The following is a 25,491-nucleotide window of genomic DNA, read 5'->3' on the forward strand; positions in this document are numbered from 1 at the left end:
TTCTCTGGGAGAGTCTTAAAAACCAGTACCCCGTAGGCACTGGTATGATCTCACCCTGTTTTTTCCTTTTGTGGTTTTTATGACAAGGAAGTTGGCGCCCCAAAGGCAGGGACCTTGTTCGCTTAGATCATCACTGTATCCCCAGTGCCTGGAATGGTCCTTTAGCACATAGTAGGTGTGCAGCGACTGCTTGTATGGGATCAGTGAGTTGGAGAAGGGCCGCTCTGAGCTCTCAGTCACCCAGGGACAAAGATGTGGGCTTTATTCCCGCCCGCTCAGTATCTGGGCACTGCACTGGGCACTGGACGACACGTCCCCTGGAGGTCCTATGGTCCAGTTAGGGGACCAACACGGAAAGAGTGACAGGTAAACGCAAACTCCAGGTCAGACCAATCAGTGTGGTGTATGGGGAGGACATACCTGGGGGCACCTGGGTTTCAGGTGTGAGCTGCAGGGAAGTTACACTCTCTCTGAGCCTCAATTTCCTGATTAGTTATGTAGTGAGAATCTAACACTTAGGGATGTTGATTAAACAAGGTGAGGCTCATAAAGTATTTGGCCTAGTATCTGGTGCACGAGAAAGGATCAAGTGCTTTGTCACCATTAATGAGAAGCGCAATGTTAGGAGCGAAGGCATAAAGATGTGGCAGTTCTTGGGGCGTGCTGAGAAACTGATGTGCCAAACTACGCATTGCAGAGAGGGGTTTAGTGGGAGATGAGGTGGAAAGATAGATGGGGCCAGATTTATGAAGACATCGAAAATCAGAAAGAAAACTGGGGCCCTGAGCCTCAGGGCAGGAGGAAGCCAGGGAGGGTGTGAGGCAGAGAGCCCTGGCACCATTGAGTTTGGGCTTTGAGGGCCACTGGGCAGATGAAAGGAGGGGGAACTGGGAAGAGAGAGGGCGGGGGAAGGGAGGGCCTGGGGAGGCTGGTGCCCTGGTGCAGGGCATGAGCTGGAAGGTGGCACTGAAGATGGCAGTGCCAGACGGACCCCAGAGTCATCTGGGGACTGAAGGGTGAGGAGGGGGTCGGGGTGGGAGGGGAAGACACCAACGTTTCTAGTCTGGACCACTGAAGGGCACTGATGCCCTTCCTGGAGGTAAGAAGCCAGGGAAAGAGCAGATTTGGGGAGAAGGTGCTGTGTTTTATTTCGGTGACATTGGGTTAGAGATACCATGGTGGACTTGAAGGCAGGTCACAGGACAGAGATCCTTGCCTTACAAAAGCCTGTTCCTCGACCACAGCCTGGAGGCTACCAGCCTCTCATCAAAAGTGACAGCATTCGGGACCGGTGCAGAGCACCCCTCTCCTGGGTGAGGACAACAGGCAGCCCACCTGGGCAGGGACAGGGTCTGCTCTGGAAGGGCCATTTACTTGATCTTTTTGGAAGACAGGAGTCCACTGTTTTATTCTCGTGGCCTAATTCCCTCTGCTTGGAAATACTTGAAGTTTGTTGTTGTTGCTGTTAATTATAACCTTTTAAGCATTGCCCTAAGAAAGAATTAGTTGGAAATGACTGAACCCGTACTGTAGAATGAGAACCACACAGTGTTTCCTAAATAGTTAAACATAAATCTAGGAGCGCTAAGCTCCAGATTTAAGGACTCTGTGGGCACTGATGTTAACTACCACGGGAGATCCTTTCTCAGATGAGGCTCGGAGGAGATTGTACCTTGGCTCTGAGCTAGATGCCCAATTTCATCACCTGTGTGCCGTTTGCAGTCTTAAGCTCCTGACTCAAACCAGAAGAGATCATAACTCCTGGATATGCAGAAGCTGTGTGGTTTTGGACTAATCCCTGACTTCTCTGAGCTTCCGTTTCCTCCTCTGAAAACAATGAGAATAATAGTAGAATCCCTGTCATGGGGTTTTTGTGAGGATTAAACGAGCTAATGAGTGGAGAAGGCGTAGAACACAGGCTCAGTAGCTATTAGTGATTCTCCTTCCTGTTAGTAAGTCCAACTCCTGAACTGCTTTTGGTGCCCCAGCTAATCCACACCAGATGGTTATGCAGAAAGTTCTGTCTTTGCATTTGTTCAAAGTGTGGAGTTTTGTGGATGGTGTTTTTAATCCTGTATTTTTAAAATTCAAGCTCCTTTGTTTCCCCACGAGTGCTGACAGTCCATGCAGATTTTAAGATTGCAACTTTGCTCCAGCTCTCGAATGCACCTGCTGTCCCGCCTATTGGGACTGCCTTGGGCTTTCTGAGTCGTTGTGACCAGAGGGGATTCTACATCTTTCTGGCTCTTGGAAAGAAGTGCTCAGCTTTCTGATCCAGATGCACCTGTAAGCTTTCTTACTTTTTTGTGGCATCCCCTTCTGCCACCTGAGGCAGCAGCACTGGTTAAAAGCCACTGTCCATGTGTTATCCCTGTGGAGTTTTGTTGGCCAGTCATTTCATGCTTGCTTAGACTTGTATGTTTCACATACATTCAGTAATAGTTGAGAAGCGTTTGCTGAGTGCCTACTATGTAGCAGGCACTGTTTTAGGCACTGGAGAGAAAGTGAGATATTGGCTCAGTGTGCTCAAAGAGCTGATGTTCTGGTGGTGGCATCCTATAAACTAGATGACAGATACTGGAGATCAATTTCTTTTATTTTAATGTTTTTATTTATTTTTGAGAGAGAGACAGCGCATGAGCAGGGGAGGGAGACACAAAATCTGAGCAGGCTCCAGACTCTGAGCTGTCAGGATAGACCCGGACATGGGGCTCAAACTCCTGAACCATGAGATCATGACCCGAGGCAAAGTCAGACACCTAACCCACTGAGCCACTCAGGTGCCCCTGGAGATCAGTTGCAACTTGCATTAAGATCTTTGGGGAAATAAACAAGGTGCTGCAGAGATAAAGGTCCCCCTTACTGTTTAGCTGCTGTATATCCGGTGCCTGACATACGGAGGGTGCTCTCTGAGTGTTGAATGAAGGGAGGGCGGAGTGGATGAACGGCTCTATCCGTCAAGTCAAGTTGGTGGAGGGCAAGGTCACTTGGAATTCCTTTGTATGAGCCTGGAATTTCTTTGCACAAGCCAAGAGCTTGTGAAGATGCAGGCAGCCTCATTTGCTAATGATCATAATTCAGACAATCTCCTATCTCAACCCCTTGGGGAGAGAGGCACGAAGAATTGGGTTGATGAATTGGCTCTATGTGCTTCCCTCCCTGCTGTGTCCCCGCCCAGGTGAGATGTGTGCTCACACACAGACACATGCTCATTACCTGGCAGGGTAGTCACACCTCCAAGCTCTGTTAAAACAACCAGTTGCTAGTGTCCCGGAAGCAGTCCAGTAAAAAAAAAAAAAAAAAAAAATTGTCACACTGGGCCCCTGGTGTTAAGCAGACCGAACGCTTTCACTGTCATACTTTGTCATACTTTCTTCATTCTCTCTGTGTGTCTGTGGTGTTCAGGGCCAGGTATGTGGGGCAGACTGAGTTGTGAAGCATCTAGCTCTGGATGTCAAATAGCTCACATCTCGGAGAGGGGGAATAAAGACCACTTTTGCCCAAAGCAGTGTAACGCAGCGATTCCCAAAGCGTGTTTTCAGTGAGATGCTCTGCCAAGACAGGTTTCCACAGTTGTCAAGTAAGTTTGGGAAATGTTGCTTATGCTACCCCCGTCTCTGAGGCTGCACATGAGCAGAATAAATGCCCAGAGAAGTCCTGCAGAAAAGGAATCTTCTCCATCTCGTTTAACTTCTAGCTTCCCTGCGCACCAACTGCGATTTCCTGATTCACTGAAATAGCAGGGACATAATCTGCCCTCCAGCCAAGCCAGAAGTACCCATTCTCTACCCATAGCAGCACGGTGGTTGGAGTCAGAACCCAGACAGGGGGAGAGAGAGCGAAAGGAAGCCCAGGCTGGCACACTCTCACAAGGTCCAGGCACCCTGGGGCTGCAGCTGCCCCACCCCCAACACAGATGAGCAGGGAGCCCAGAGAGGGACCTGAGGGGTGCCAGGGTAAAGCTGCTCTGTACCAACCAGTTCTAGGAGGCCAGCAAGACTTTGGGAGCCAGGAGCCCAGATGAAATCAGAGTCTCTGAGCAAGAAGTGGCTCTGAAATCGCTTTGACAGCATTTGTGTTGGTTTTTTTATTTTGGGGGTGTTGTGGGGGGAGGGCCTATAGGGTAGGTGGGTTGAGGGTGGACAACTTTATTGGATTCCAGCCAATGGCAGGTGAAGTATACTGGTATTTTCAGCATCTTAAGGTCCTACCTTGGAGAGCTCCTACCCGGACCTGGCAGAGGTGTAGCCAGGAGGCTGGCCTGGGAGAGCTCACCCCAGAGTCTGGGGCCACACGTGCGCACGTGTGTGTGTGTGTGTGTCCCTTTGTGTGCGTCCGTGTGTGTGTGAATGCCCATATGTGTGCGTCCGTGTGTGTGCGCCTGCGCGTGTGCATCCATGTGTGTGCGCCCGTATGCACGTGTGTGTGTGCATGCGTATGTGCACGTGTGAGTCTGTGTGTGCATTCGTGTGTGGGTGTGTGTGCATGCATCCATGTATGTGTGCATCCGTGTGTACGCGCATCCGTGTGTGCGTGCATGCACATGTGTGTATGCATTCATGAATGTGTAGATGTGCACGTGTGTGCATCCATGTGTGTGTGCGCTCATGTGTGTGTGTGCACGTCCACGTGTGCATGCGTGTGTGTATGCGTCCATGTGTGTATGCATGCACGTGTGTGTGTCTATGTGTGTGTGCATGCGTATGTGCACGTGAGTCTGTGTGTGCATCTGTGTGTGCATGTGTGTGCATGCATCCATGTATGTGTGCGTCCGTGTGTGCATGCATCCGTGTGTGCGTGCATGCACATGTGTGTGCATCTATGTATGTGTACATGTGAGCGTGTGTGCATCCATGTGTGTGTGCACGCTCATGTGTGTGTGTGTGCGTGCATGTGTGTATGCATGCACGTGTGTGCGTCTATGTGTGTGCATGTGTATGTGCGCGTGTGAGTCTGTGTGTGCATCTGTGTGTGCATGTGTGTGCATGCATCCATGTATGTGTGCGTCCGTGTGTGCGTGCATCCGTGTGTGCGTGCGTGCACATGTGTGTGTGCATCTGTGTATGTGTACATGTGAGCGTGTGTGCATCCGTGTGTGTGCACACGCTCATGTGCGTGTGTGCGCGTCCATGTGCGTGCATGCGTGTGTGTATGCGTCCACGTGTGTATGCATGCACGTGTGTGTGCGTCCGTGTGTGTGCATGCGTGTGTGTGTGTGTGTGTGTGTGTGTGTGTGTGTGTATAGTGGCTGTGGGCAATGTTCGCTGTTGCAGCCTAATGAAAACAGCGTACGTTCTTGCCCCACCAGGCCCCTGTCACTCCTACAGCCATCGTCAGAGAAGAAACAAAACAAAATAGAGAAGTGGAAGTTGATTCTATAATTAGTGCAGTTTCTTCACTGTTCATTCAGGATCTCCAGAGATCAATTAGCTTGCTTTTAAGCTAAAAGGCATCTGAATAAGTATTTAACCTGCATAGCAATTGATATTTAAAACAGATGAGGATGGGAGTAATAATGCAGAACGGGCTGCTCCTTTCTCCTCCACTAATCTCCCGGCCTCTGCTCCTCCTGCCCCTCACCTCTGCCCACTCCACATCCAGAGCGGCCTTCAGTTGGGCCTCCTGGCATTCTCCGTGCAGGGCTGTGGGTGTGTAGGCCGGCGCTGAGGGGCCGCTGGAGGTGGGGCTGCCATTCATAGGCTGACACCACCGCGGAGCAGGTGGCCGGGGGGGGGGGGGGTGCCCAGCCAGGGAGAGCCGGGTTCCCTCTCTGCTGCCACCAGCCATGCCTCCAGCCACAGGGCACCTGGCCATCCATGCAGGGGGCAGGGGCCTGGAAGGATGCGTCCTGAGAACACCTCAGCTGAAGCTTCCTCATCTAGTAGGAGCCAATCATTGCCAGGCTGGGGTGGGAGCAGCTGGGAAATTGTGGGACCCGGGTGGCCTCCTGGCTGAGCATCTTTTGGCAGGTGGTCTGAAGGATATTTGCATGTTTTCTGCTTTGTCACTGAACTGTATTAACATCCTGAACTAGAATTAGCTTTTTAAAAGGAGCTCTGTGTGTGTGTGTGTGTGTGTGTGTGTGATGTGCATTGACAAATGCATTTATTTAACAAATGGGTCTTGATATCCTCTGTGATAGATATGTGCTGGGGACTGGGGGAGGGAAAGGGATGCCAGGATGACTGAGGTGTGTTCCCCTCCTTCCAGATGACCACAGCCTAACAAGGAGAGGGAGAGGAGCCTATGACGCATTGTAACACGTGTGAGCCTACCCACAGAGGATGAGTTCAGAGCTCAGGGAGGATGTCTTAGTAGGGGACCCCAAAATCAGGCCCTGCAACAAAGGTTCTCGTGTGAGCAGTTTTATCTGGGAGGTGATCCCAGGCGTGTGGGACGAGGGGCACTGTGGACGACTGGCGCTTAGCCCTGCCGGGGCCCTTTGAGAAACTATAGAAGTGGGCCTCAGAATTGCACCCCCAAGGGGCAAGGGAACGAGTTCACTCATCTGCCCCATGTCTTCTGGGCAGAGGTTCTGCAGCATTCCTAACGCCCTGGCTCTTATGGCCTGCACTGGCCATGCCTGCACCGTTACCAGAGGATATCCCGGATACAGAAAGCCCAGACCTCTGCCCAGAAAGCAGAGGAAGTGTCTACAGGTGGCCCTTGGGTGGGACAAGGGCATAGGGACAGTGTCTGCTCCGCAGGCTCAGAAGAGAAATGTGGGAGCCAGGTTTGGAGGGATGAAACGGAGGAAGAAGGGAAGGTGACCCAGGCGGAGGAAGAGCACACTGGAACGGACAGGTGCGGACAGACCGGCAGGCTCCGTGATGTGGACAGAGGACATGCTGTGTGGAGGGGCTGAGGCTGGGGGAGGTCGGACTGGGCCGGGATGCCAGCTAGGGGCCGGTCTTTGTGCTGTGGGCATGGGTGCTTGAGGGTGGGCTGTGTCACAGCTCAGCGCCTCCGGGAGGCAGGCCGGCCCCACCAGCCTCTCAAGGATTCTAGGTCTTTGTTCCTTTGTCTCCTCCGGCAAGGGCACTGTCTGCTCCCCGCACCCCTCCACAGCAGCCCCCTTCCCAGTCCTGTCCCCAGCAGCTCTAGCTCCTGTTCCTCTGCCTGATGACAGCCCATCGGTCATCAGGGTTTCTGGGCGGCACTGGAGCCTTCCAGCCATCCTCCCGACATGGTCGATTCTGCAATATTTGACTTGCGTGTCCCTGAGTTGTACAGACAAAGCTCCGCATATCACTGGATCAATTAAAACAACTGCCACCAGGCCCCGGAACTCAATCAGGAGCCCCTCCCCTGGGACCCTATGGGCCTCGCACATCCTGTTGTCCAATCTGTTGCTTCTCTGGATGCCTCTGTCTCAGCTAAGTGCTCCCCGGCTTCCTTGTCACCTCGTGAGAGTAACTTCCTGCCCCTCTCGAGGGCTTACGGCGTGCCTTTGATGATTTATGCCATTTAGGCCTCAGAATGGCTCTGTGTTACAAGTGCTGGTAATATCCCTGTTTTCAGAAGGTGAAACAGAGACCCAGAGGGGTGAGGGACCCACCCAGGGTCACACAGCCATGAAGCGGTGGGGTCCGCTGAAACCCAGCTATCTGGCTGTAGCACCTACGCGCCTGACTATACTTCCGTCCTCATCCAGACTCTGGGGGTGTCTTTGGCGCACTCTGTCCCAGACCCTGCCTCCCTCCGGCCCCTCCTCACTGACCAGTCCTCCCTTCCTGCCTGGGTCCCACCCGCCCTCGCACTCTCTCATGCCCACAGTGCCCACCCCAGGCCAGTCTCCCTACCTGCCGCAGCCTGCCACACTCCCTCCACAGCTCAGCTCGAGCAGGTCAGATGCTGCCTCCTCCGTGAAGACCTCCATGGCACCCTTCTGAGCCTCACCAGCTCTCTGACCATTCTTATCACATGGAGAGTTTTTACCCATGTAGTGTTTTTTTATGGGTGTTCCTCCTCTCACCCCTTGGAGGAACACCCGGGAGGGTTGGAAGGGTGTCCAGCCACGGGCTGACTCACACAGTGACCGGCACACAGCCGTGTTCCCACTTGTAGCCAATAAACTGCTTGAGGAACGAAAGAATGAATGAACGAATGAATGATCGAACAAATGAAAGGGGAGACACGCCTATTCCTTGCCCCCTCCCCTCTTGCCCACGACCTCAGAAAGCCCATCATTGGGCCTTTTATGCTGGGCACTGCTTGCCTATTGCAAACCACATATTAGGCCCAGCGGGGAAAGCCAGCCAACGTGTCCCCTGACTCCTCCTGCTGAGACAACAGCATAGAGAGACCCAAAAGCAAGTTCAGAAGCGCTGTCAGGGTCCCCTAAGGGCTGGCCAAGGTACAGCAGAGAACAGAGCCTGGTTCTTCCAACCCACAGGCTGCACAGAGCCGCAGGGGCCCTGGCAGGGAGAAGAGAAAGCCCTGATCAGAACAGACAGGGAGGCGGGCCCCAGGAAGAGGCTGTTAGCAACAATCTCGCTGATCAGCGTCTCAATTAATCTCCACGACACCTTGGAAACTTCAGAAAAAGAACAAAGCACACTAGGAAAAAAAAAAAAGAGCAGACTCAGGCCCCGGAGGACAGACAGTGCCTGGGCCTGGTGCTGGGAACATGAGTGTCTCCTGGGACTCTGCTGCCAGACAGACGGGGGAGGCAAGCACAGGCTCTGCTGAGTCTCCCAGGCTCACCCCACTCAGGGCTGGGCTGCTTTTGCAAGGGCCAAATTCGGGAGCACAAAGTTGTTCAAGAGAAAGGAAAATCTCAACAGTTTCCAGACCAGCCCTAGACAGTCATGAGGTCATGGGCTTGACCAAAGGGACTCAGCCTTGTGCTATCGTTTGCCCTAAGACCTGTGCCTCAGGGTATTTCTAGGTCCATCTGACCAGAAAGAATATGTGTTATGGGGGTGGGGGTGCCTCCAGGGCCCTTGCCCTTAATGTTATAAGGATGAGGCCTGGCAAGGAAGCCATGACAATCCTTGTTCCTGGTTTTTGAGGTCCCATTCAGCTTGACACAGGCCACCATAGCAGGCTCACCTGGGAGGCAGGGAAATTCCACCATTTGGGCACGTTTTCAGAGACAGAAAAAGCAATCTTAAAAATATGGGCATTTCTGGGCGGCTCAGTTGGTTGAACGTCTGGCTTCAGCTCAGGTCGTGATCTCACAGGTCTTGGGTTCAAGGCCTGCGCTGGGCTCTGTGTTGACAGCTCAGAGCCTGGAGCCTGCTTCCAATTCTGTCTCCCTGTCTCTTTGCCCCTCCCCCACTTGTTCTCTGTCTCTCTGATTCTCAAAAATAAATACACATTAAAACAACTTTTAATGTGGGCATTTTTGCTTAGGGTATCCAGAGTGTTTCTCAAAACACAATAGCACATTGTTGTAGAAGGAGCCAGAAGGAGGTTCATTCCGGTGGGCACAGCTCACTTCAATCCCCCCCTCCCTCACCCCTGGCCCTGACTTTCACTCCGCAGACGAGGGTAGATTTGAGCAGTGGTTTTTGTGCTGTGCTTGGTGGAGCCTTGGGGGCTACAGAGCCTTCTCTAGAACCACGGCACCAAGTCTTTAAATGCCCAGATGATGGAAATAGGCTTGGGCAGCGGTGTGCTAGGAAGCACACTTTCCAGAAAAAAAGTCCTAATTTGTAGCATCTGCTTATTTCCGTGGTGTAAATACTTTCACCATGGCTGATTTCAAGCTGCCAGCTCACTTACAAATTCTGAAAATTTCACAGTTGGCTCTAACAAGCTGGCTTTGGTTGTAGAAGAGAAGTTACTACACAGTAGTTAATAACAGCTGAATATAACCTGAACCTCCCTGGGCCTCAGTTTTCTCTTGTGTGAAATGGAACAGTAATAGCTTCTATCTAATGGGTTGTAGAGGTTCTTGTGAGTGCTAAATGGAGAGTGCGGAAGGCACTCAGCATCATCCCTGACACATTAGTTGTTATTATTATTATTATTATTTTTTTTACCCAGTAGGTTTCCATTCAAGATCTTGTTTAAAGAAAATGTTCCAGTTCCAGCTGTGCTCCACCCCTGCTTACATCTTCTGGAACCCATCTCTCCTCTCCCTCTCTCTCTCTCTCTCTCTCTCTCTCTCACACACACACACACACACCCCATTTTCTCAGCAGCCCTGGTGTCTCTGCTCCATTTTATTAAAGCAGAAAGCAGTGACAATTATTTTCATAATGAACTGGCTCTTCAAATTAATGCCAATTACACTATGCAATCATGATTAAGATTATGCATTAATCAACGGTGCCAACCTACTTATTAGCCTCTTTAAATAACGATCATGAGGAATGTATGGGAAGGGAGAAAATGGAGGGGAGCCAATTGAATGGGGGAACTGCATCTAAGTGGGGCAGGGTGCTCTTTCCAGAAGCCAAGACCCAAAGCAGCCTTTCTTCCGTGGGGCGGAGCTTGAGTCAGGGCCCTACCCTATCAGACCCTGAGCTCCCAAAGCTCCCTGGTCTGTAGAAGCCCCCCGCACAAAAGGGAAAGGGGTCAAGAGGACCCGGTAGGGAGAGGGTAGAAGAACCCTTGATGGTTTATCAATTGATGAGGTTCGGTGCCCCCTTTCCCTTCCTTCAAAAGCATGGAAAGGTAAAGTGTGGTTGATACTTCTTCTGGAGTAATGTCACCCCCATCTTAGATCAGGTCTCCCAGATGCAGAGCCTGAGGCAGAGATTGGGATGCATGAGGTTGATAGAGGGGAAGAGAGCTCTTTAGGAAAATTCTGTAGGGGGATAGGCAAATCAGGGTAGAGAAGCAGACCGGGCTAGGCAAAGATACGGCCCCAGGTAAGATCTGGCCTTTGCCAGATGCAATATGGAGGTGCTCGGGCGGGGGCGGGGGGGTGGGCTCTTGCATACATGCATACAGTTATTCCCATCTTGAGGCAAGGGGACCACACTTTTGAGCCCCAGTGTTCATGAGTTATCAGTGGCTGCAGACTGTCCCCGGGGCCAAGATGAGTGGTGGAACCTCTTGGGCAAAGTGGCTCCCTTCAACTGAGAACAGTTCTCTAGAGAAAAGGGCACCCTATGAAGGGAAAATTCAAACCCGGGTCTGCTACATCCAGAACCTGCTCTCTCAACCTTTGTGTTGTACCCAAATACGTACTGCCTTGGTGTCCCGAGACATTCAACTTTAGGGATCACCTTGCCCTTACATGTTCAAGTAGAATGACGCCCATCCTTGCACCCCTGCTTGGGAGCAGGGGAGTGGCCGCCTCTTCCACGCCGTGTCTCTGAGGATCCTCCAGGGCTTCCAGTTTCTCCGAACCTCTCCTATTCCAACTTTTCTTCTCTCTCTCCCACCTTCTCTACTTCTTATCTTCTTTCTGCCCAATTCACCTTGTGCTGGGCGCTGCCCACCTTTCGTCACTTCCCCCAAAGAGCACAAGCTAGTGTCCACTTTTTGCGGGCAACTCTACTAAATGTCAGGGCTCCTGTAAGGAAGGGAGGTGACAGCACAGTGCAGGCTCACAGAAAACTAAGCACCGGGCATCACTGTACTACCACAACTCTTTCCTGCCGTGAAGGATTTCATACTGGTCTCCTCTGGTTTGGGCCATGAGTCATATTCTTTTCCTGTCTCCCTTTTTGGGTCCACATCATGCCTGTTCCCTTCCTCTTGGGCCCTTCTCCCATCCTCCTGGTTCAGAACTCAACCTTGCATCTTTCCTTTTCTTTGCCCGGCAATTTAGTACCATCACAGTGTTCTCTTCTCCATCCGGGCCCTAAAGTCCTTTTACCTCTAAGATAAAGGCTGCCCTTCCCTAGAAGAGGGGATGAACTACATACAGCCCACCAGCCAAATCCAGCCAGCTACCTGTTTTTGTAAATAAAGTTTTATTGAAACACACCTGCACCTGTTTGTTTACATGCTGTCCATCACTTTCATGTTACAGTGGGAAAGTTGAGTAGACCATCGTGCCCACAAAACCAAAAATATTTACTATCTGGTCCTTTACAGAAAAAGTTTGCTACCCTCTGCCCTAAAACGTGGAAGTTTAAAATTCATTTTGTTTTTATAAATGGCATTGTTTGGGGGCACCTGGGAGGCTCAGTCAGTTAAGCGGCTGACTTCAGCTCAGGTCACGATCTTGCGGTTCGTGAGTTCGAGCCCCACGTCAGGCTCTGTCCTGACAGCTCAGAGCCTGGAGCCTCCTCGGATTCTGGGCCTCCCTCTCTCTCTGCCCTTCCTCCACTCACACTCTGTCTCTGTGTGTCTCTCAAAAATAAATAAAATGTTAAAAAAAATTAAAAATTAAAAAATAAATAAATGGCATTGTTTGTGTCTTCCTTTAAGAATTACCATGAGGGGCGCCTGGGTGGCTCAGTCAGTTGAGCGTCCGACTTGGGCTCAGGTCACGATCTTGCAGTTTGTGAGTTCGAGCACCGTGTCAGGCTCTGTGTTGACAGCTCAGAGCCTGGAGCCTGCCTCGGATTCTGTGTCTCCCTCTCTCTCTGCCCCTCCCCTGCTCATGCTCTGTCTTTCTCTGTCTCAAAACTAAATAGAACATTAAAAAAATAAAAAAATAAAGAATTACCATAAGCTAAATTCTCTCCATGTGACGTGCATTTAGTTACATCATTTTCTTCCTTGCCATGGTCAACCGTTGGTAGTATGTACCCATTTTCCAGATGGCTTTTATATCCAACAGCTAAGCACCACACAGGTGCTGGGTATTTTCTGCTTATTGTTGCCTAAGCACTCCTTGAGAAGCAGGAGCCTGGTGGCAACTTCTCTTGATGTCCTAGGACCCGGTGACAGGTTGGCATGTGGTAGAGGTTGGTGGTTGTTTATGGAACTGAATCACATATCCCCAAGGCTGGGGTCTCAGTGCCTGAGATGTGTCACCACCCTTGTGAGATATCAACCTCTCTCCTTTCCTCCCCACCAGGATGTGAGAGGCCTGGAAGATGTGAAGCCCTAGGAAATGGCTCCTTGTCCCATGACCTTTGACCCTCATTTGGGATGGGATCTATAGTGACCGGACTTCTTCCCAGGCTCTCTTTGATACATTTTTTTTTTATTTTTACATGTTCAAATACAAAAAAAAATGCATATTTATTGTGAATAACCTAGAAAAATCAAGATAATACAAAGAGCAAGGGAAACGTATCCATAAGCCCCTTCTGTCCAGAGATGTGCATCGATCAGATGTTGGTACAAATCTTTCCAGTCTTTTTTCTGTAAATATAGATAATGTGCTTTTACCTTGATAAATAGATTTCAAACTGTAATATAATTTTGTTGCTTTGGTGGGGTGGGGGGCGAAGAATGAGCATTTTCTATAACATTAAGTATTCCTTAAGAGCATTCTTTTAAAGCTTTTTCCTTATTACCAAAGCTCTTGCTTGGTGCAGAGGACTTGGGGAAGAAAAGCACTAAGCAAAAGCAATCCATTATCTTTTTACTTTCTAGAAAGAACCTCTGTTAACATTTTCGTGTATGCCCTTCTGGTATGTCCTTTTTGATTTTAATTGGAGTTGCATTAAATTTATAAATTAATTTGAAGAGAACTGACATCTTTACAATATTGAGCCTTCTCTTCCAGAAGAAAGTTATGCCTCTCCATTTATTCCAGTTTTTTATGTCCCCCAGTAAAGTTTTGTGGTTTCCTTGGTATAAGAATTGCACATTTATTGTAAAGTATTTTATTTTCTTATTGTTGCCTTTGTGAATAGGGTCTCTCTTTTTCCTTATAATTCCTCACGGTTTATTGCTGATATATAGGAAGGCTATATGTTGTCTCTATTTGTACGCTGGCTCCTTGATGAGCTGTTTAATTTCTACTAGGTTTCCGTCTGAGTCTCGTGAGTTTTTACGAGAACAGTAATAAGCATCTGCAGACACCATCCGGCCCCAATGATCAGCAACTCCTCACCTTTATGCCCCATTTGTATCCTTTTCACACACACTCACCCTTCCCCTTTTGTTTTGCAGCAAATGCTGGGCACCATATCATGCCATCCTATACCCTGACTCTTTATTTTTTATTTTTTATTTTTAGTGTTTTATTTATTCTTGAGAGAGAGAGACAGAGCACAAGCAGGGGAGGGGCAGAGAGAGAGGGAGACACAGAATCCGAAGGGGGCTCCAGGCTCGGAGCTGTCAGCACAGCTCGAACTCACAAACCGCGATACCATGACCTGAGTCGAAGTTGGACGCTTAACCGACTGAGCCACCACCCAGGCACCCCTGACTCTTTTTTTTTTTTAATGTTTATTTATTTATTTTGAGAGAGCGCAAGCGAGCAAGAGCAGGGGTTGAGAGAGAGAATCCCAAGCAGTCTCCACGCTCTGCATGGAGCCCTATGTGGGGCTTGATCTCACGACGGTGAGATCATGACCTGAGTTGAAATCAAGAGTCAGATGTTTAGCCAGCTGAACTGCTCAGGCGCCCCTACCCTGACTCTTAATGCCTGCAAGTTGTTCTGCCATATGGCTGGCTTTTAATATATTGAGTAATTTCCTACTTTGGGACATTAAATTGTTTCTATTTTTTTCAATATCATAGTCAAGAAGATCCTTGTACATAAATGTGTTTATGTGTCTCTAACTTACTCTAAATTTATATCCCTAGAAATGCTGACTCCCCAGCATTAAATTAAAATCCCTAGAATTACCAGATCATATGGTATTTTGATCATTTATTTTCCTTTAAACACATACACACAGTCACATGATGGCTTTTCTGATTAGAAATATAACACATGTTCACTGTAGAACTTTTGGAAAGTACAGAAAAACACAAAGAAGGGAATTAAAGTCACCCATAATCCTGTCACTCAGAGAGAACCCCTCTTGACGGTTTGGGGTACAGTTCTTCTCGTCTTGTTTTATGCGTGCGCCCAGCCCGTTTATGCACACCCACACACACTCACGTGCATACACACTACATGTTACAAATCGTAAGCCTGAGGCAGGGGTGCAGGTTTATTTATCCACTTTTTAAAATACTCGCTTTATTTTTTTTAATATAATTTATTGTCAAACTGGCTTACATACAACACCCGGTCACATCCCAGCAGGTGCCCTCCTCAATGCCCATCCCCCATTTTCCCCTCTCCCCCGCCCCCATCAACCCTCAGTTTGTTCTCGGTATTTAAGAGTCTCTTGTGCTTTGCCTCCCTCCCTCTCTGTAACGATTTTTTTCCCCTTCGCTTCCCCCCTGGACTTCTGTTAAGTTTCTCAAGACCCACGTATGAGTGAAAACATACGATATCTGTCTTTTTCTGACTGACTTATTTCACTCAGCATAATACCTTCCAGTTCCATCCACGTTGCTGCAAATGGCTTGATTTCATTCTTTTTCATTGTTAAGTAGTATTCCATTGTGTATATAAACCACATCTTCTTTATCTGTTCATCCGTTGATGGACGTTTAGGCTCGTTCCATAATTTGGCTGTTGTGGAAAGCCCTGCTTTAAACATTGGGGTACATGTGCCCCTATGCATCAACACTCCTGTTTCCCTCAGGTAAATTCCTAGCAGTGCTATTGCTGGGTCATAGGGTAGTTCTGTTTTTAATTTTTTGAGGAACCTCCACACTGTTTTCCAGAGTGGCTGCACCAGTTTGCATTCCCACCAACAGTGCAAGAGGGTTCCCGCTTCTCCACATCCTCACCAATATGTATAGTTTCCGGATATGTTCATTTTAGACATTCTGACCGGTGTGAGGTGGTATCTCAGTGTGGCTTTGATTTGTATTTTCCTGATGATGAATGACATTAAGCATCTTTTCATAAAATACTCACGTAAACAATTTTTTTAATTTTATTTATTTTTGAAAGAGACAGAGTGCGAGCAGGAAAGGGGCAGAGAGAGGGAGACACAGAATCGGAAGCAGGCTCCAGGCCCTGAGCTATCAGCACGGAGCCCGACTCGGGGCTTGAACTCACAAACCGTGAGATCGTACCATGAACTGAAGTTGGATGCTTAACCAACTGAGCCATCCGGCACCCCTTAAAATACTCACTTAAAACATTTTTTTTCAGGAGCTCCTGGCTGGCTCAGTCGGTTAAGCTCAGGCTTCGACTTCAGGTCAGGTCATGATCCCACAGCTCATGTGTTCGAGCCCCGGGTTGGGATCTGTGCTGCCAGCTCAGAGTCTGGAGACTGCTTCGGGTTCTGTGTCTCTGTCTCTCTGCCCCTCCCCCAAAGTGCGCACACACGCTCTCTCTCTTTCTCTCTCAAAATAAATAAACATTAAGAAAAACTTAAAAAAAAATTTCAAAATGATGGAAATAACCCAAATAAAGAAACTGTGGCACATCTGTAGAAAGTAATATTATTTAACGGCCAAAAGGAATGAGGTACTGAAACACGCTACAACATGGGTAAGGCTCAAAAATATATTAAGTGAAAGAAGCCAGACACAGAAGACCACCTATTTCTTCTTTCATTTATAGGATTCCATTTATAGGAAATGTCCAGAAAAGAGGAATCTCTAGAGACAGAGAGTAAATTAGTGCTTGCCTGCGGCTGGGGGCGGAAACTATGATTGACTGTAAATGGGCACAAGGAATCTTACTGGGGTGACGGGAATGTTCAGGATTGTGACAGTAGCCACCCAAGTCAGTACATTCACCACAAGTCACCATGCACTTAAAACAAGGCGCATGTTGTGGAATTTCTCAACGTAAATCATACCTTGATAAAGTTGATTCCTTAAAAGAGTGAAGAAAGAAAACATAAAAACTTCATTTGGAAAATAAAGAAAAGCACGAAGAACAACATAGAAATCTACCTCATGGGACCGTTCACCTGTGCGGTTTTGAAAACATCTCCTATTTTTATGTCAGTAGTAGAAATTCCTCATCTTCCTTCCATTCCTTCCTTCCTTCCATTCTTCCTCTACCGACATGGAATCACACTGCACCTTACAACCTTTGCGTTTCACTTAAAACTACGTTGTGGGAGGTTCCAAATCATTAAATTTTTGCCATGACATGGAAATATACAGCTTACTGTGGTTTATTGACTCTGTCCCTGGTGTTGGACGTCTCAAGACCCCCTGTCCCACGCATGATTGGTGTGTCCACCATTGCTGTCAGAGTCAATTCCTAGAAACCGAAGAAATTGAGTCAAAACGTATTGAGTCAAAGACCTGAGCATTTTTAAGGCTTTTGATATTTTCTGGTAGCCACCGGGAAGGCGGGGTGTACCAGTTCTCACTTCCACCAAAGTTAGGCAGGCGTCTGTTTCTAAACACACTCAGCAAAGCTGGGTGTTATAATTTGTTTTGTGTTTGCCCACGGGATGGACAAAACATGGTATCTCACTGATGGTTGAAATGGAGTTTATTTGATGTTTAGAGAGGATACACATTTCTTAATACGTTAACAGCTCCTTTGTATTATTTAAAACTTTTTTTTCAATGTTTATTTATTTTTGAGAGAGGCAGAGAGACAGAGCATGAGTGGGGGAGGGGCAGAGAGAGAGAGAGGGAGGCACAGAATCTGAAGCAGGCTTCAGGCTCTGAGCTGTCAGCACAGAGCCCGACGCAGGGCTCGAACTCACAGACCACAAGATCATGACCTGAGCTGAAGTCAGATGCTCAACCGACTGAACCACCCAGGTGCCCCGTGTCATTTTTTTTTTCTTTAGGGAACTATCCTTTGCACATTTTTCTATTGGAGTATTTGGGTTTTTTTCATTAAGTGTTTTTTTTTTTAATAAGATCATCAACTTTTATACAGCCAAGTAAGTTACAAATATTTTTCCAAGTTCGATGTTTGCCATTTAATTTTGTTTATGGTAGTTTTGATAGATTATTATTTGATATATATTATTTCTGTAGAGTTATTCATGTTTCTCCTATGGTTTCTGACTTTACTGTAATTCCTGGAAAGGCCTCCTCCACCTCAATATTGTGTAACATTCACCTATATTTTCTTTTTTGGTACTTTTATACTGTCTTCTTTCCTCCTTCCTTCCCTGACTTTCTTGCTATTTAATCTTTAATCCACTTGGAACTTATTTTGATATATGGCTTAAGATTGGAATCTAACTTAAATTTCTCCCAAATAATGGAATAATTGTCTCAGCACAATTAATGAATAATTTATATTTTACCTACTGATTGGAAATGGCCACCTTTGTCGTGTCTTAAATACTCATCTCTACTTAAATCTCTCTCTGGGGGCTTTTTATCTCATTCCGTTGATCTGTCTGTATTTTCATATGCCATTAGGACATGTTTTTAATTATTTTGGCTTTTACGATCCATTTTAAATCTGGCAGTATAGATCACCTCTCTTCTCTTCAGGCTGTTACCTCCCGGTTAGTCTTCCAGATGCATTTGACAGTCATCTTGTCAAGTAAAAGAAGAACCCTTCTATGATTCTGATAGGAGTTGCATTAAATTAACTGAAAAATTAATTTGGAATAAACTGACACCTCCATTCTTGGGCCTAACTATCCTGGAACAGAACATGCCTTGTCATTTAAACTTACTGTTATATCTCCCTACTGTAGTGTTGTTGTCATTTTTAATGCTGAAATTGCATACTTCTTATTTGCTCTATTACTAGTTATTTAATGTTTTTGTCGATGTTATAAAGGAGATCTTTTGCAATTAGGTTTTCTTACTGATTGTTGGTGATATAGAGAAATGGTGTTAATTTATGCAAACTGATCATCTAACTCGACCCTCCTACTAGTTCTTAACTAGTGTTTGTTTTGGGGGACTAAGGGGTTGTAGGAAGTCATTTATAACATTTGCAAGGATTTTTTTTCTTTCCAAGACGTGTGCCTCTAAATTCTTTTTCTTATTTTGTTGGTTAATGGTGTGGCGTGGATCTTTATCCCTCCTTTATTTCTCTAATGGGAATGTCTCTAGTGTTCACCATTAGTGTGATATTGAAGGCAGATTTGAGCTAAAGATGTTTCAAGGCGGTGACTTTTCTGGTGCTAGTTTATGAAGCGTTCTTAACAGCAGTGTCTATTGGATTTTATCAAATGCCTTTCTGCATCTTGTGAGTTGATCATGTGTTCTTTTTTTTCCTTTGAACTATTGATGTAATGGAATGATATTCATAGATTTCTTTATGTTGAACCACCCTTTCTTTATATTGACTATAACTCTACCTGGTCATGTTATCCTTGTCACATTCTAATAGATTCTACTGGCAAGCACTCTGTTGAAAATTTTCATAGCGGTATTAATAAGTTGGTCATTTTATTTGGCTCTGTTTGCCAGTCCCTGGCTGAGTGAAATGAACTAGGAGAATTTTCCTATTTCTTATGCTCTGGCACAATTTCTACGTATAGGAATTATCTAGGATATTGTTGAACATTTTTTTAGGGGAAAATCTTGCCCATAAAACCTTCTGAGCCAAACATCTTTGTTAGCATGCCCCTCCTTCCCCAGCACACATGATTTTACCTCTCTCTCGCAGGAGGAATCTTTGAGTATGCAGATGGCCCCAACGCCCAGGTCATGAATGCTGAGGAGCATGCCTTTCGATTTTCTGCCAACATCATCAACAGGAATAGGACTCTGCTGCCCAACACAACCTTGACCTATGATATCCAGAGGATTCACTTTCACGACAGCTTCGAGGCCACCAAAAAGGGTGAGTATTGTCTTCCAGGTTTGGGGATAAAGGAGGAGCCTGTTTGCTATCCAGGGTCCTGAAAATAGGCCAGAGCTCTTGGTGGGCTTGAAGCTTAGAGTCTATTCTGTCTGGGTTGGGGTCCTGCCTCATTCCCAGCTCAGCTTAGGCTGTGTCATCCCCCAGGTGTCCATCAGGAATTTCCAGGCCACTGGCAGGTGCCATGAGGGAATGAGGGGCCATGGGAGCAGGGGGAGGATGAGGAATGGGGGTCTGAGATGGGACTGGAGAGGTCGCATCAGATCCCCAACATCTTTGAACCGAAGCTGGCATTTTCAAACTTGTTTTTTTTTAATTGAAATCTTACCCAGATAACAATACTTAAAATACCTATAAAACAAATAATGTTTAAGTTCAAATATGCAACATTTCCTTGCCATAAAAAGACCTACTGAAAACAATGAAGTTGCTTCTATGGCTACAATGATTTCACCCCAGAGGCTGTGGGTAACACTTTAAGTTTGACATTCCATACATTTCCATGCTTTATTTTAGCTTCACAGTAACAAGAAAATTATAAGTCATAAAAATAGGTCTTAGTAAATCCAATCAGCTTTCCCCACACCTGAGTTTTAAGAAACAAAATAAATGTTGGGTTGCAGCCTTCCTTATTAGTGACACACTCACAATAAGTTCCTGTAACTGCACAGAAATGACTGGAGAATTTTATTCCAACATTCTCAGGTGAAAAAAAAACAAAAAACAAAAACAAGGCAACTTGCCAATACCTGAATGAGCTCACAGTTCCCAGTGCGTCGTATAGCACATTTGAGTATACACATACGCTTTTCTTGTTACTGTTTTAAAAATATAGTTTATACACACACACTCACACACATGTATTTAACTGAAATGAACTTAGAGGCTCAAACAACTCTAGAAATAGCTTCCGTATATCCCTAGATGTCCACGGAACTCTATTTATAAAATCTCAGGCCTAAGGAATCTCACTCCCAGGAAAGACAAGGTCATCCTTCCTATAATTTGTCATCATAGCCCTTTGCTTTTCTTCTTCAAGGCCCTTATCACAATTTGTAGCTAAATGATGGTGTGTGTTTGATGTGTTTCCCCTTCTCTCCAACACTACTGAAAGGAAGGCTCTCTCTTGGTAGCTGATGTAGCCCTGGCACCTAAAAGACTGGTGTGTAGTGTAAGTGCTCAATGAAATAATTATTGAGTGAATAGATGAATGAATGATGTGAGAATGGAGCGTGGAAGTCTGAGCATCGTTACCCAGGCCCGCTGTCAGCTAAGCTTAGGGACAGCATCATTCATGTATCTTGGGAAGATCTCCTTGGTCTTCCTAAGGGGTTACCAATAGCTAATCATGGTCTCCTGGGCTCCCAGGTATAAATCTGCCAAGGTGCTTCCTGATGCTGGTTCTGTTTTCCAAAGCCCCATCGTGGGTAGACATCTTAACACAGAAAGGCAGTGTAGCGTGAGCCTGGAGCCAGAGTGCCTAGCCTTACACCTTGTCCATGCTGATACTAGTTGTGACCTTGAACAAAATACCCTGTGCCTCAGTTTTCTCATCTGCAAAGTGGACATGCTTCTGTGAAGCGCCTAGAACAGTGTCTAGCATGACTTTGCTCTTATTACATTGGCTGTCTTGCTCTCTACCCGCCGAGTCGTCAGGTTAAGGGGCCTCACATCTACAGGCACTTTCTCCACTCCTGAGTCCTGTCCCGCCTCCCTGCTCCTCCGTGCCTTGTGAGCTGAAGGGCCCAGGGTTCCTGACATTGAGCACGATTCCCTGACATTTTTGAGACCGCTGCCTTGAGTCTCAGAGCCAACTTGCAGACAGACTAGAGCATCCCCATGCTGTTAGTCTCGAAGAGTGGTTCTTTGCCCATCACCCTTCTCCCTGTGCTGGTATGCCCCCCTCCCTACCTGCGTCCTCCCAGCTCTCTATCCGCGTGCCCTGTGGCCAATGCCGTGCAGTCAGATATCCACCTCCCTACTGAGAGTTCCTGCTGGCATCCTCTGCCTGGCCTCGTCCAGCTAGAAAGTAACTGAACTCAACCAAAACTCCTCAGTGAAAAGGTGAGGACATAGAACAAACGCCTGGAATCAGAACAGAGTTTCACGTGGGCACAATGACCCCAAAGGGCTAGGCTGGGTATTCTGTTCGGTTTTTTTTCCTAAAAATCACTAAAATAATATGACAGCTCTTTAGCAGCACACTTGTGAGTCAGCATAGGGACCTTCCCCAGCCAGCACTGAGCTCAGGGCAGAACTCCAGAGCCTTCTGAGGCACTTCCTCCAGCAGGAACTTAGAGTCCCAAACTACGTGGAACTGCCAAGTGGTGGGTGACTAGGCCTGAGACAGAACCACCCAGCTCTGGAAGTCCAGTCAGACCGATCCAAGTGACCAAAGCCACACACACACACACACACACACACACACGCCATCCCCCACCACATGCCTTGTTGGCTTAAAAGCCTGAATGGCGTGTCCTGTTTTTCTTCCCCCAAATCATCAGAGCCCAAGGGGGGGTCTGTCCAGTCTAGCCCAAATGTGACCTTCTAGCCACTCTTGTGCCATACGCTCCCTCGGCCTCTGGGTTCCAGCCCTACCTGCCATCCTCCGGGTGCCATGCTTCCTCCCACCTCACAGATTTTGCACATGCTGTTCTCTTTGCTTGTAATGCCCTTCCCCTGTCCCACCTCTGCCCTGCCATTTGTCTAGGTCCTCGGGGGAGCCTTCCCCAAGTCCCCAAACCAGGTCAAGTCTTCACCTCATAAAGCTCTGGACTTTTCTTTCACAACCTTGATCCATGGATATGCGTGTGTGTGTGTGTAATTATGTGACCATTGTCCATATCTTCTGCTAGATTACCCACCTTTTTGTCTTTTCACTGCTGTGCTAAAGAACCATTGTTCTGACGGCTGGTGCCATACATCGTTTTGCCTGTTTTTGAACTCCACGTAAATAGAACACCAGTGTGTACTTTCAGCGTGTATAATATACCTGTGAGATTCATCTAGGATGTTGAATATAGCAGGAGTCTCTTCTTCATTGTTGTATAGTGTCCCATTATATGAACACACCAAAATTTTGAAAACTCAATTTATTGTCGGACATTCGAGTTACTTCCATTTGGGCCCACAGGGTAGCGCTGCCCTGATCGTTCTGGTAGCTGTCTTGTGGCACGCAAGTGTGCACATTGTCTGGTGGGTAGACACCCAGGAGTTAGAAGTACGAGGTCACAGGATGCCATATGGTCAGCGAGACAGCTTTCCAAGTTACAGCACCCACCCCTTGGGCATCCGATGGCAGTGGCAATCGCTCCACGTCGTCACAAACACTACGGGTGAAGTCAGTTTTGTTTCTGGTGGTTCATGTGATGGATATCTCATTAGAGTTGTATTTCCCTGGTGACCGGAGATGTTGAGCATCTTTTCATATGCTAATAGGGCATCTGAAGTTTCTCTTTCCCGGAGTGATTTTTGAGGCTTTCAACCACTTTTAAAATGGAGTTGCTTGTCATTTTCTTATTGACTAGTAGGAGTCTTTTACTAAGGGCGGGTAGGAGTCCTTTGTGGGACTTAACGCACCCCGTAGAGGTGCCACAAGCGAGCTTGCCTTTTTACTGTCTCTTGAGGAACAAAGTTCTTAATTTGAAGAAGTCTGATTTATCCATATTTTCCATTACATCTAATGGCTTTGGGTTCTATATGTGCCTGTCCTAAAGTTATGAAGGTTTTCTCCCGTGCTCTAGAAGCTCTGTTGTTTTGTCTTTCAGAGTTGGCTCTATGATCTGTCTTACATCGATTTTCTGTGCACGGTGAGAGGTAGGAGCTGAGGTTTATTTTTTCAACGCAGTGTTGGTGAGAGTGAAAACTGGTGGAGCCTCTCAGGGGAGCTGTTTGGAAGTGTTCCTGGCCACTTTATTGATAATAGCCAAACGTGGGAAATAAAGGTCCATCGACGGGAGAATGGACAGATTGGGGTATAGTTATACAAAGGAATTTGAACGAGCAATAAAAAAAAAAAAAAAAGAAAACATTTCTTCCTACACAAAACATCATGGATGAGCCTCGCAGATATAACGTTGAGTGAATGAACAGTGGTCCCCTCTGGGGGAGGGAGGAGTATGAAGTGTGTGTTCTGGAAAAGGGAAGAGATAACCTTCTTAGGTGTTGGAAATGTTTTATATTTTGATCCAGGCAGTAGTTACGTGAGTGCAGTTACATGTAAAATTTCATAGGAGTCTGTGCCTTGACTCTACACTTTGCTGTATTGTGTTATATCTCAATAAATTTTTTTTTAATTTTTTAACGTTTATTTATTATTGAGAGACAGAGAGACACAGAGTGTGAGTGGGGAGGGTCAGAGAGAGAGGGAGACAAAGCATCCAAAACAGTCTCCAGGCTCCGAGCTGTCGGCACAGAGCCCGACGCGGGGCTCGAGCTCACAAACTGCGAGATCGTGACCTGAGCCGAAGTTGGTTGCTTAACCAACTGAGCCACCCAGGCGCCCCTCAATAAAAACATTTTTGAAGAGGACCCTCTCTGCCATCACTTTCCCTTAATGCCCCTCCGATAATGTACCTAAGATAGACCCCTGCTGTGGTTGGAACCACCCGTGTCTGACCCTGAGGGCATTTCTGTGGTTGGACCGTGCTCCCCTTTAGTCACTCTCCATTCCTCAGGGAACCCCTGATTTCCGTGATCTTTATTTTTTCTTTTGATCTTTGGTTTTCAAAAAGGTAGTCCTCAGGAACATCGTTAGGACTCTTCTGGGGGATGGCCTTGGGCTTCATTCTAACTCACCCATTGGTAATGATAAACTCTGCCATCACAGCTGGATCCAGCCACCTTGGGCCCCACGGGGTGAGCGGGCGCAGAGGCTCGGAGCCTGGCATTGTGTGCCCGCCAGCTCTGTTTGAATTAGTCCTTCCCTCCACATGAGGCCCAAGAGGCCTTTTCCCCATTAAGAGGGACTTTCACGTATTGTCTTTATTTTTAAATGTTTTGTGGAAAATTAAAAGATGAGTGACTGCCAAACGGTGCCCGAGCCAGCAGCCCAGAGAGTGCCTGTGTTTTCTTCCAAGCCTGACCGGAGCGGGCCTGGAATCGACCCAGCACTCCCCAGGCTCCTCTGCCGTCACTTATTCTCTGGGCTGCTCAATTCCTTTTAAGACACAAATTGATTGGGATAATTTGTGCTATAACTACAATTGCCATGGAAAGAGGGGGAGGGGGGCTGCATTCAGGCTGTGGACTCCCGCAATGACTGTGAACCACTGAGTTACTGTAAAATGACCAGAAAATGGATTCCAAATTGAAGCTACAAATAATGTAATTACTGCAGTGGGTGCTCAGGGCTGCCAGAACAAGAGTTGGCTGCTGCCCTGGAAACATCTGGGGATAAAGCTGCTGCCGCTGCTGTAACCCCTGCCCTGGTCCCTCGGGGGCAGCAGTGCTCTTCCAGGCTGGAAGATCCTCAGAAGCTGAAAGGAACCTGGAGAGGACAGAAAAAGGGATGCGGAGAGAGGCCAAAGAGAAGAAATGGGTGAAAGGCAGAACTGATGCTTACTGCCACCCAGCAGTGACATGTAGTCACCACATCTCTGGCAGGATGGAAGCCCGTATAGCCATCGTCTTCCTACCACCACCATTGTCACCACTACAGATGCCAGTGCGCCGTCACCACAATGACTGATCACCATCAGTGATACAGTGGTTTCACCTCCATTCTTGACGTCATCAGCACCTGCCATCACCACCAATCACTGCCAGACAGCAACGTCTTCATCAGCACCAATCTCATCAGTGCCAGCATCATCACCATCATTCCTACTACCATCGTCACAGTCATGACGTTGACATCTTCG

The 25,491-nt window shown here is 47.3% G+C and overlaps 2 protein-coding genes across 2 annotated transcripts in view; both read left to right on the plus strand.

Moving 5' to 3' along the window:
- CSF3R (colony stimulating factor 3 receptor) overlaps window positions 1–25,491 on the plus strand; it is a 475,591-nt gene that overhangs the window by 135,462 nt on the left and 314,638 nt on the right. The window lies entirely within an intron of this gene.
- GRIK3 (glutamate ionotropic receptor kainate type subunit 3) overlaps window positions 1–25,491 on the plus strand; it is a 185,856-nt gene that overhangs the window by 117,522 nt on the left and 42,843 nt on the right. The window contains exon 2 of the mRNA XM_049617484.1: window positions 19,436–19,612. Within this exon, the coding sequence (XP_049473441.1) occupies window positions 19,436–19,612 (177 nt within the window). The remainder of the gene's footprint in view (window positions 1–19,435; window positions 19,613–25,491) is intronic.

This window comes from Panthera uncia (assembly GCF_023721935.1).
Source record: "Panthera uncia isolate 11264 chromosome C1 unlocalized genomic scaffold, Puncia_PCG_1.0 HiC_scaffold_4, whole genome shotgun sequence".
NCBI lineage: Eukaryota > Metazoa > Chordata > Mammalia > Carnivora > Felidae > Panthera > Panthera uncia.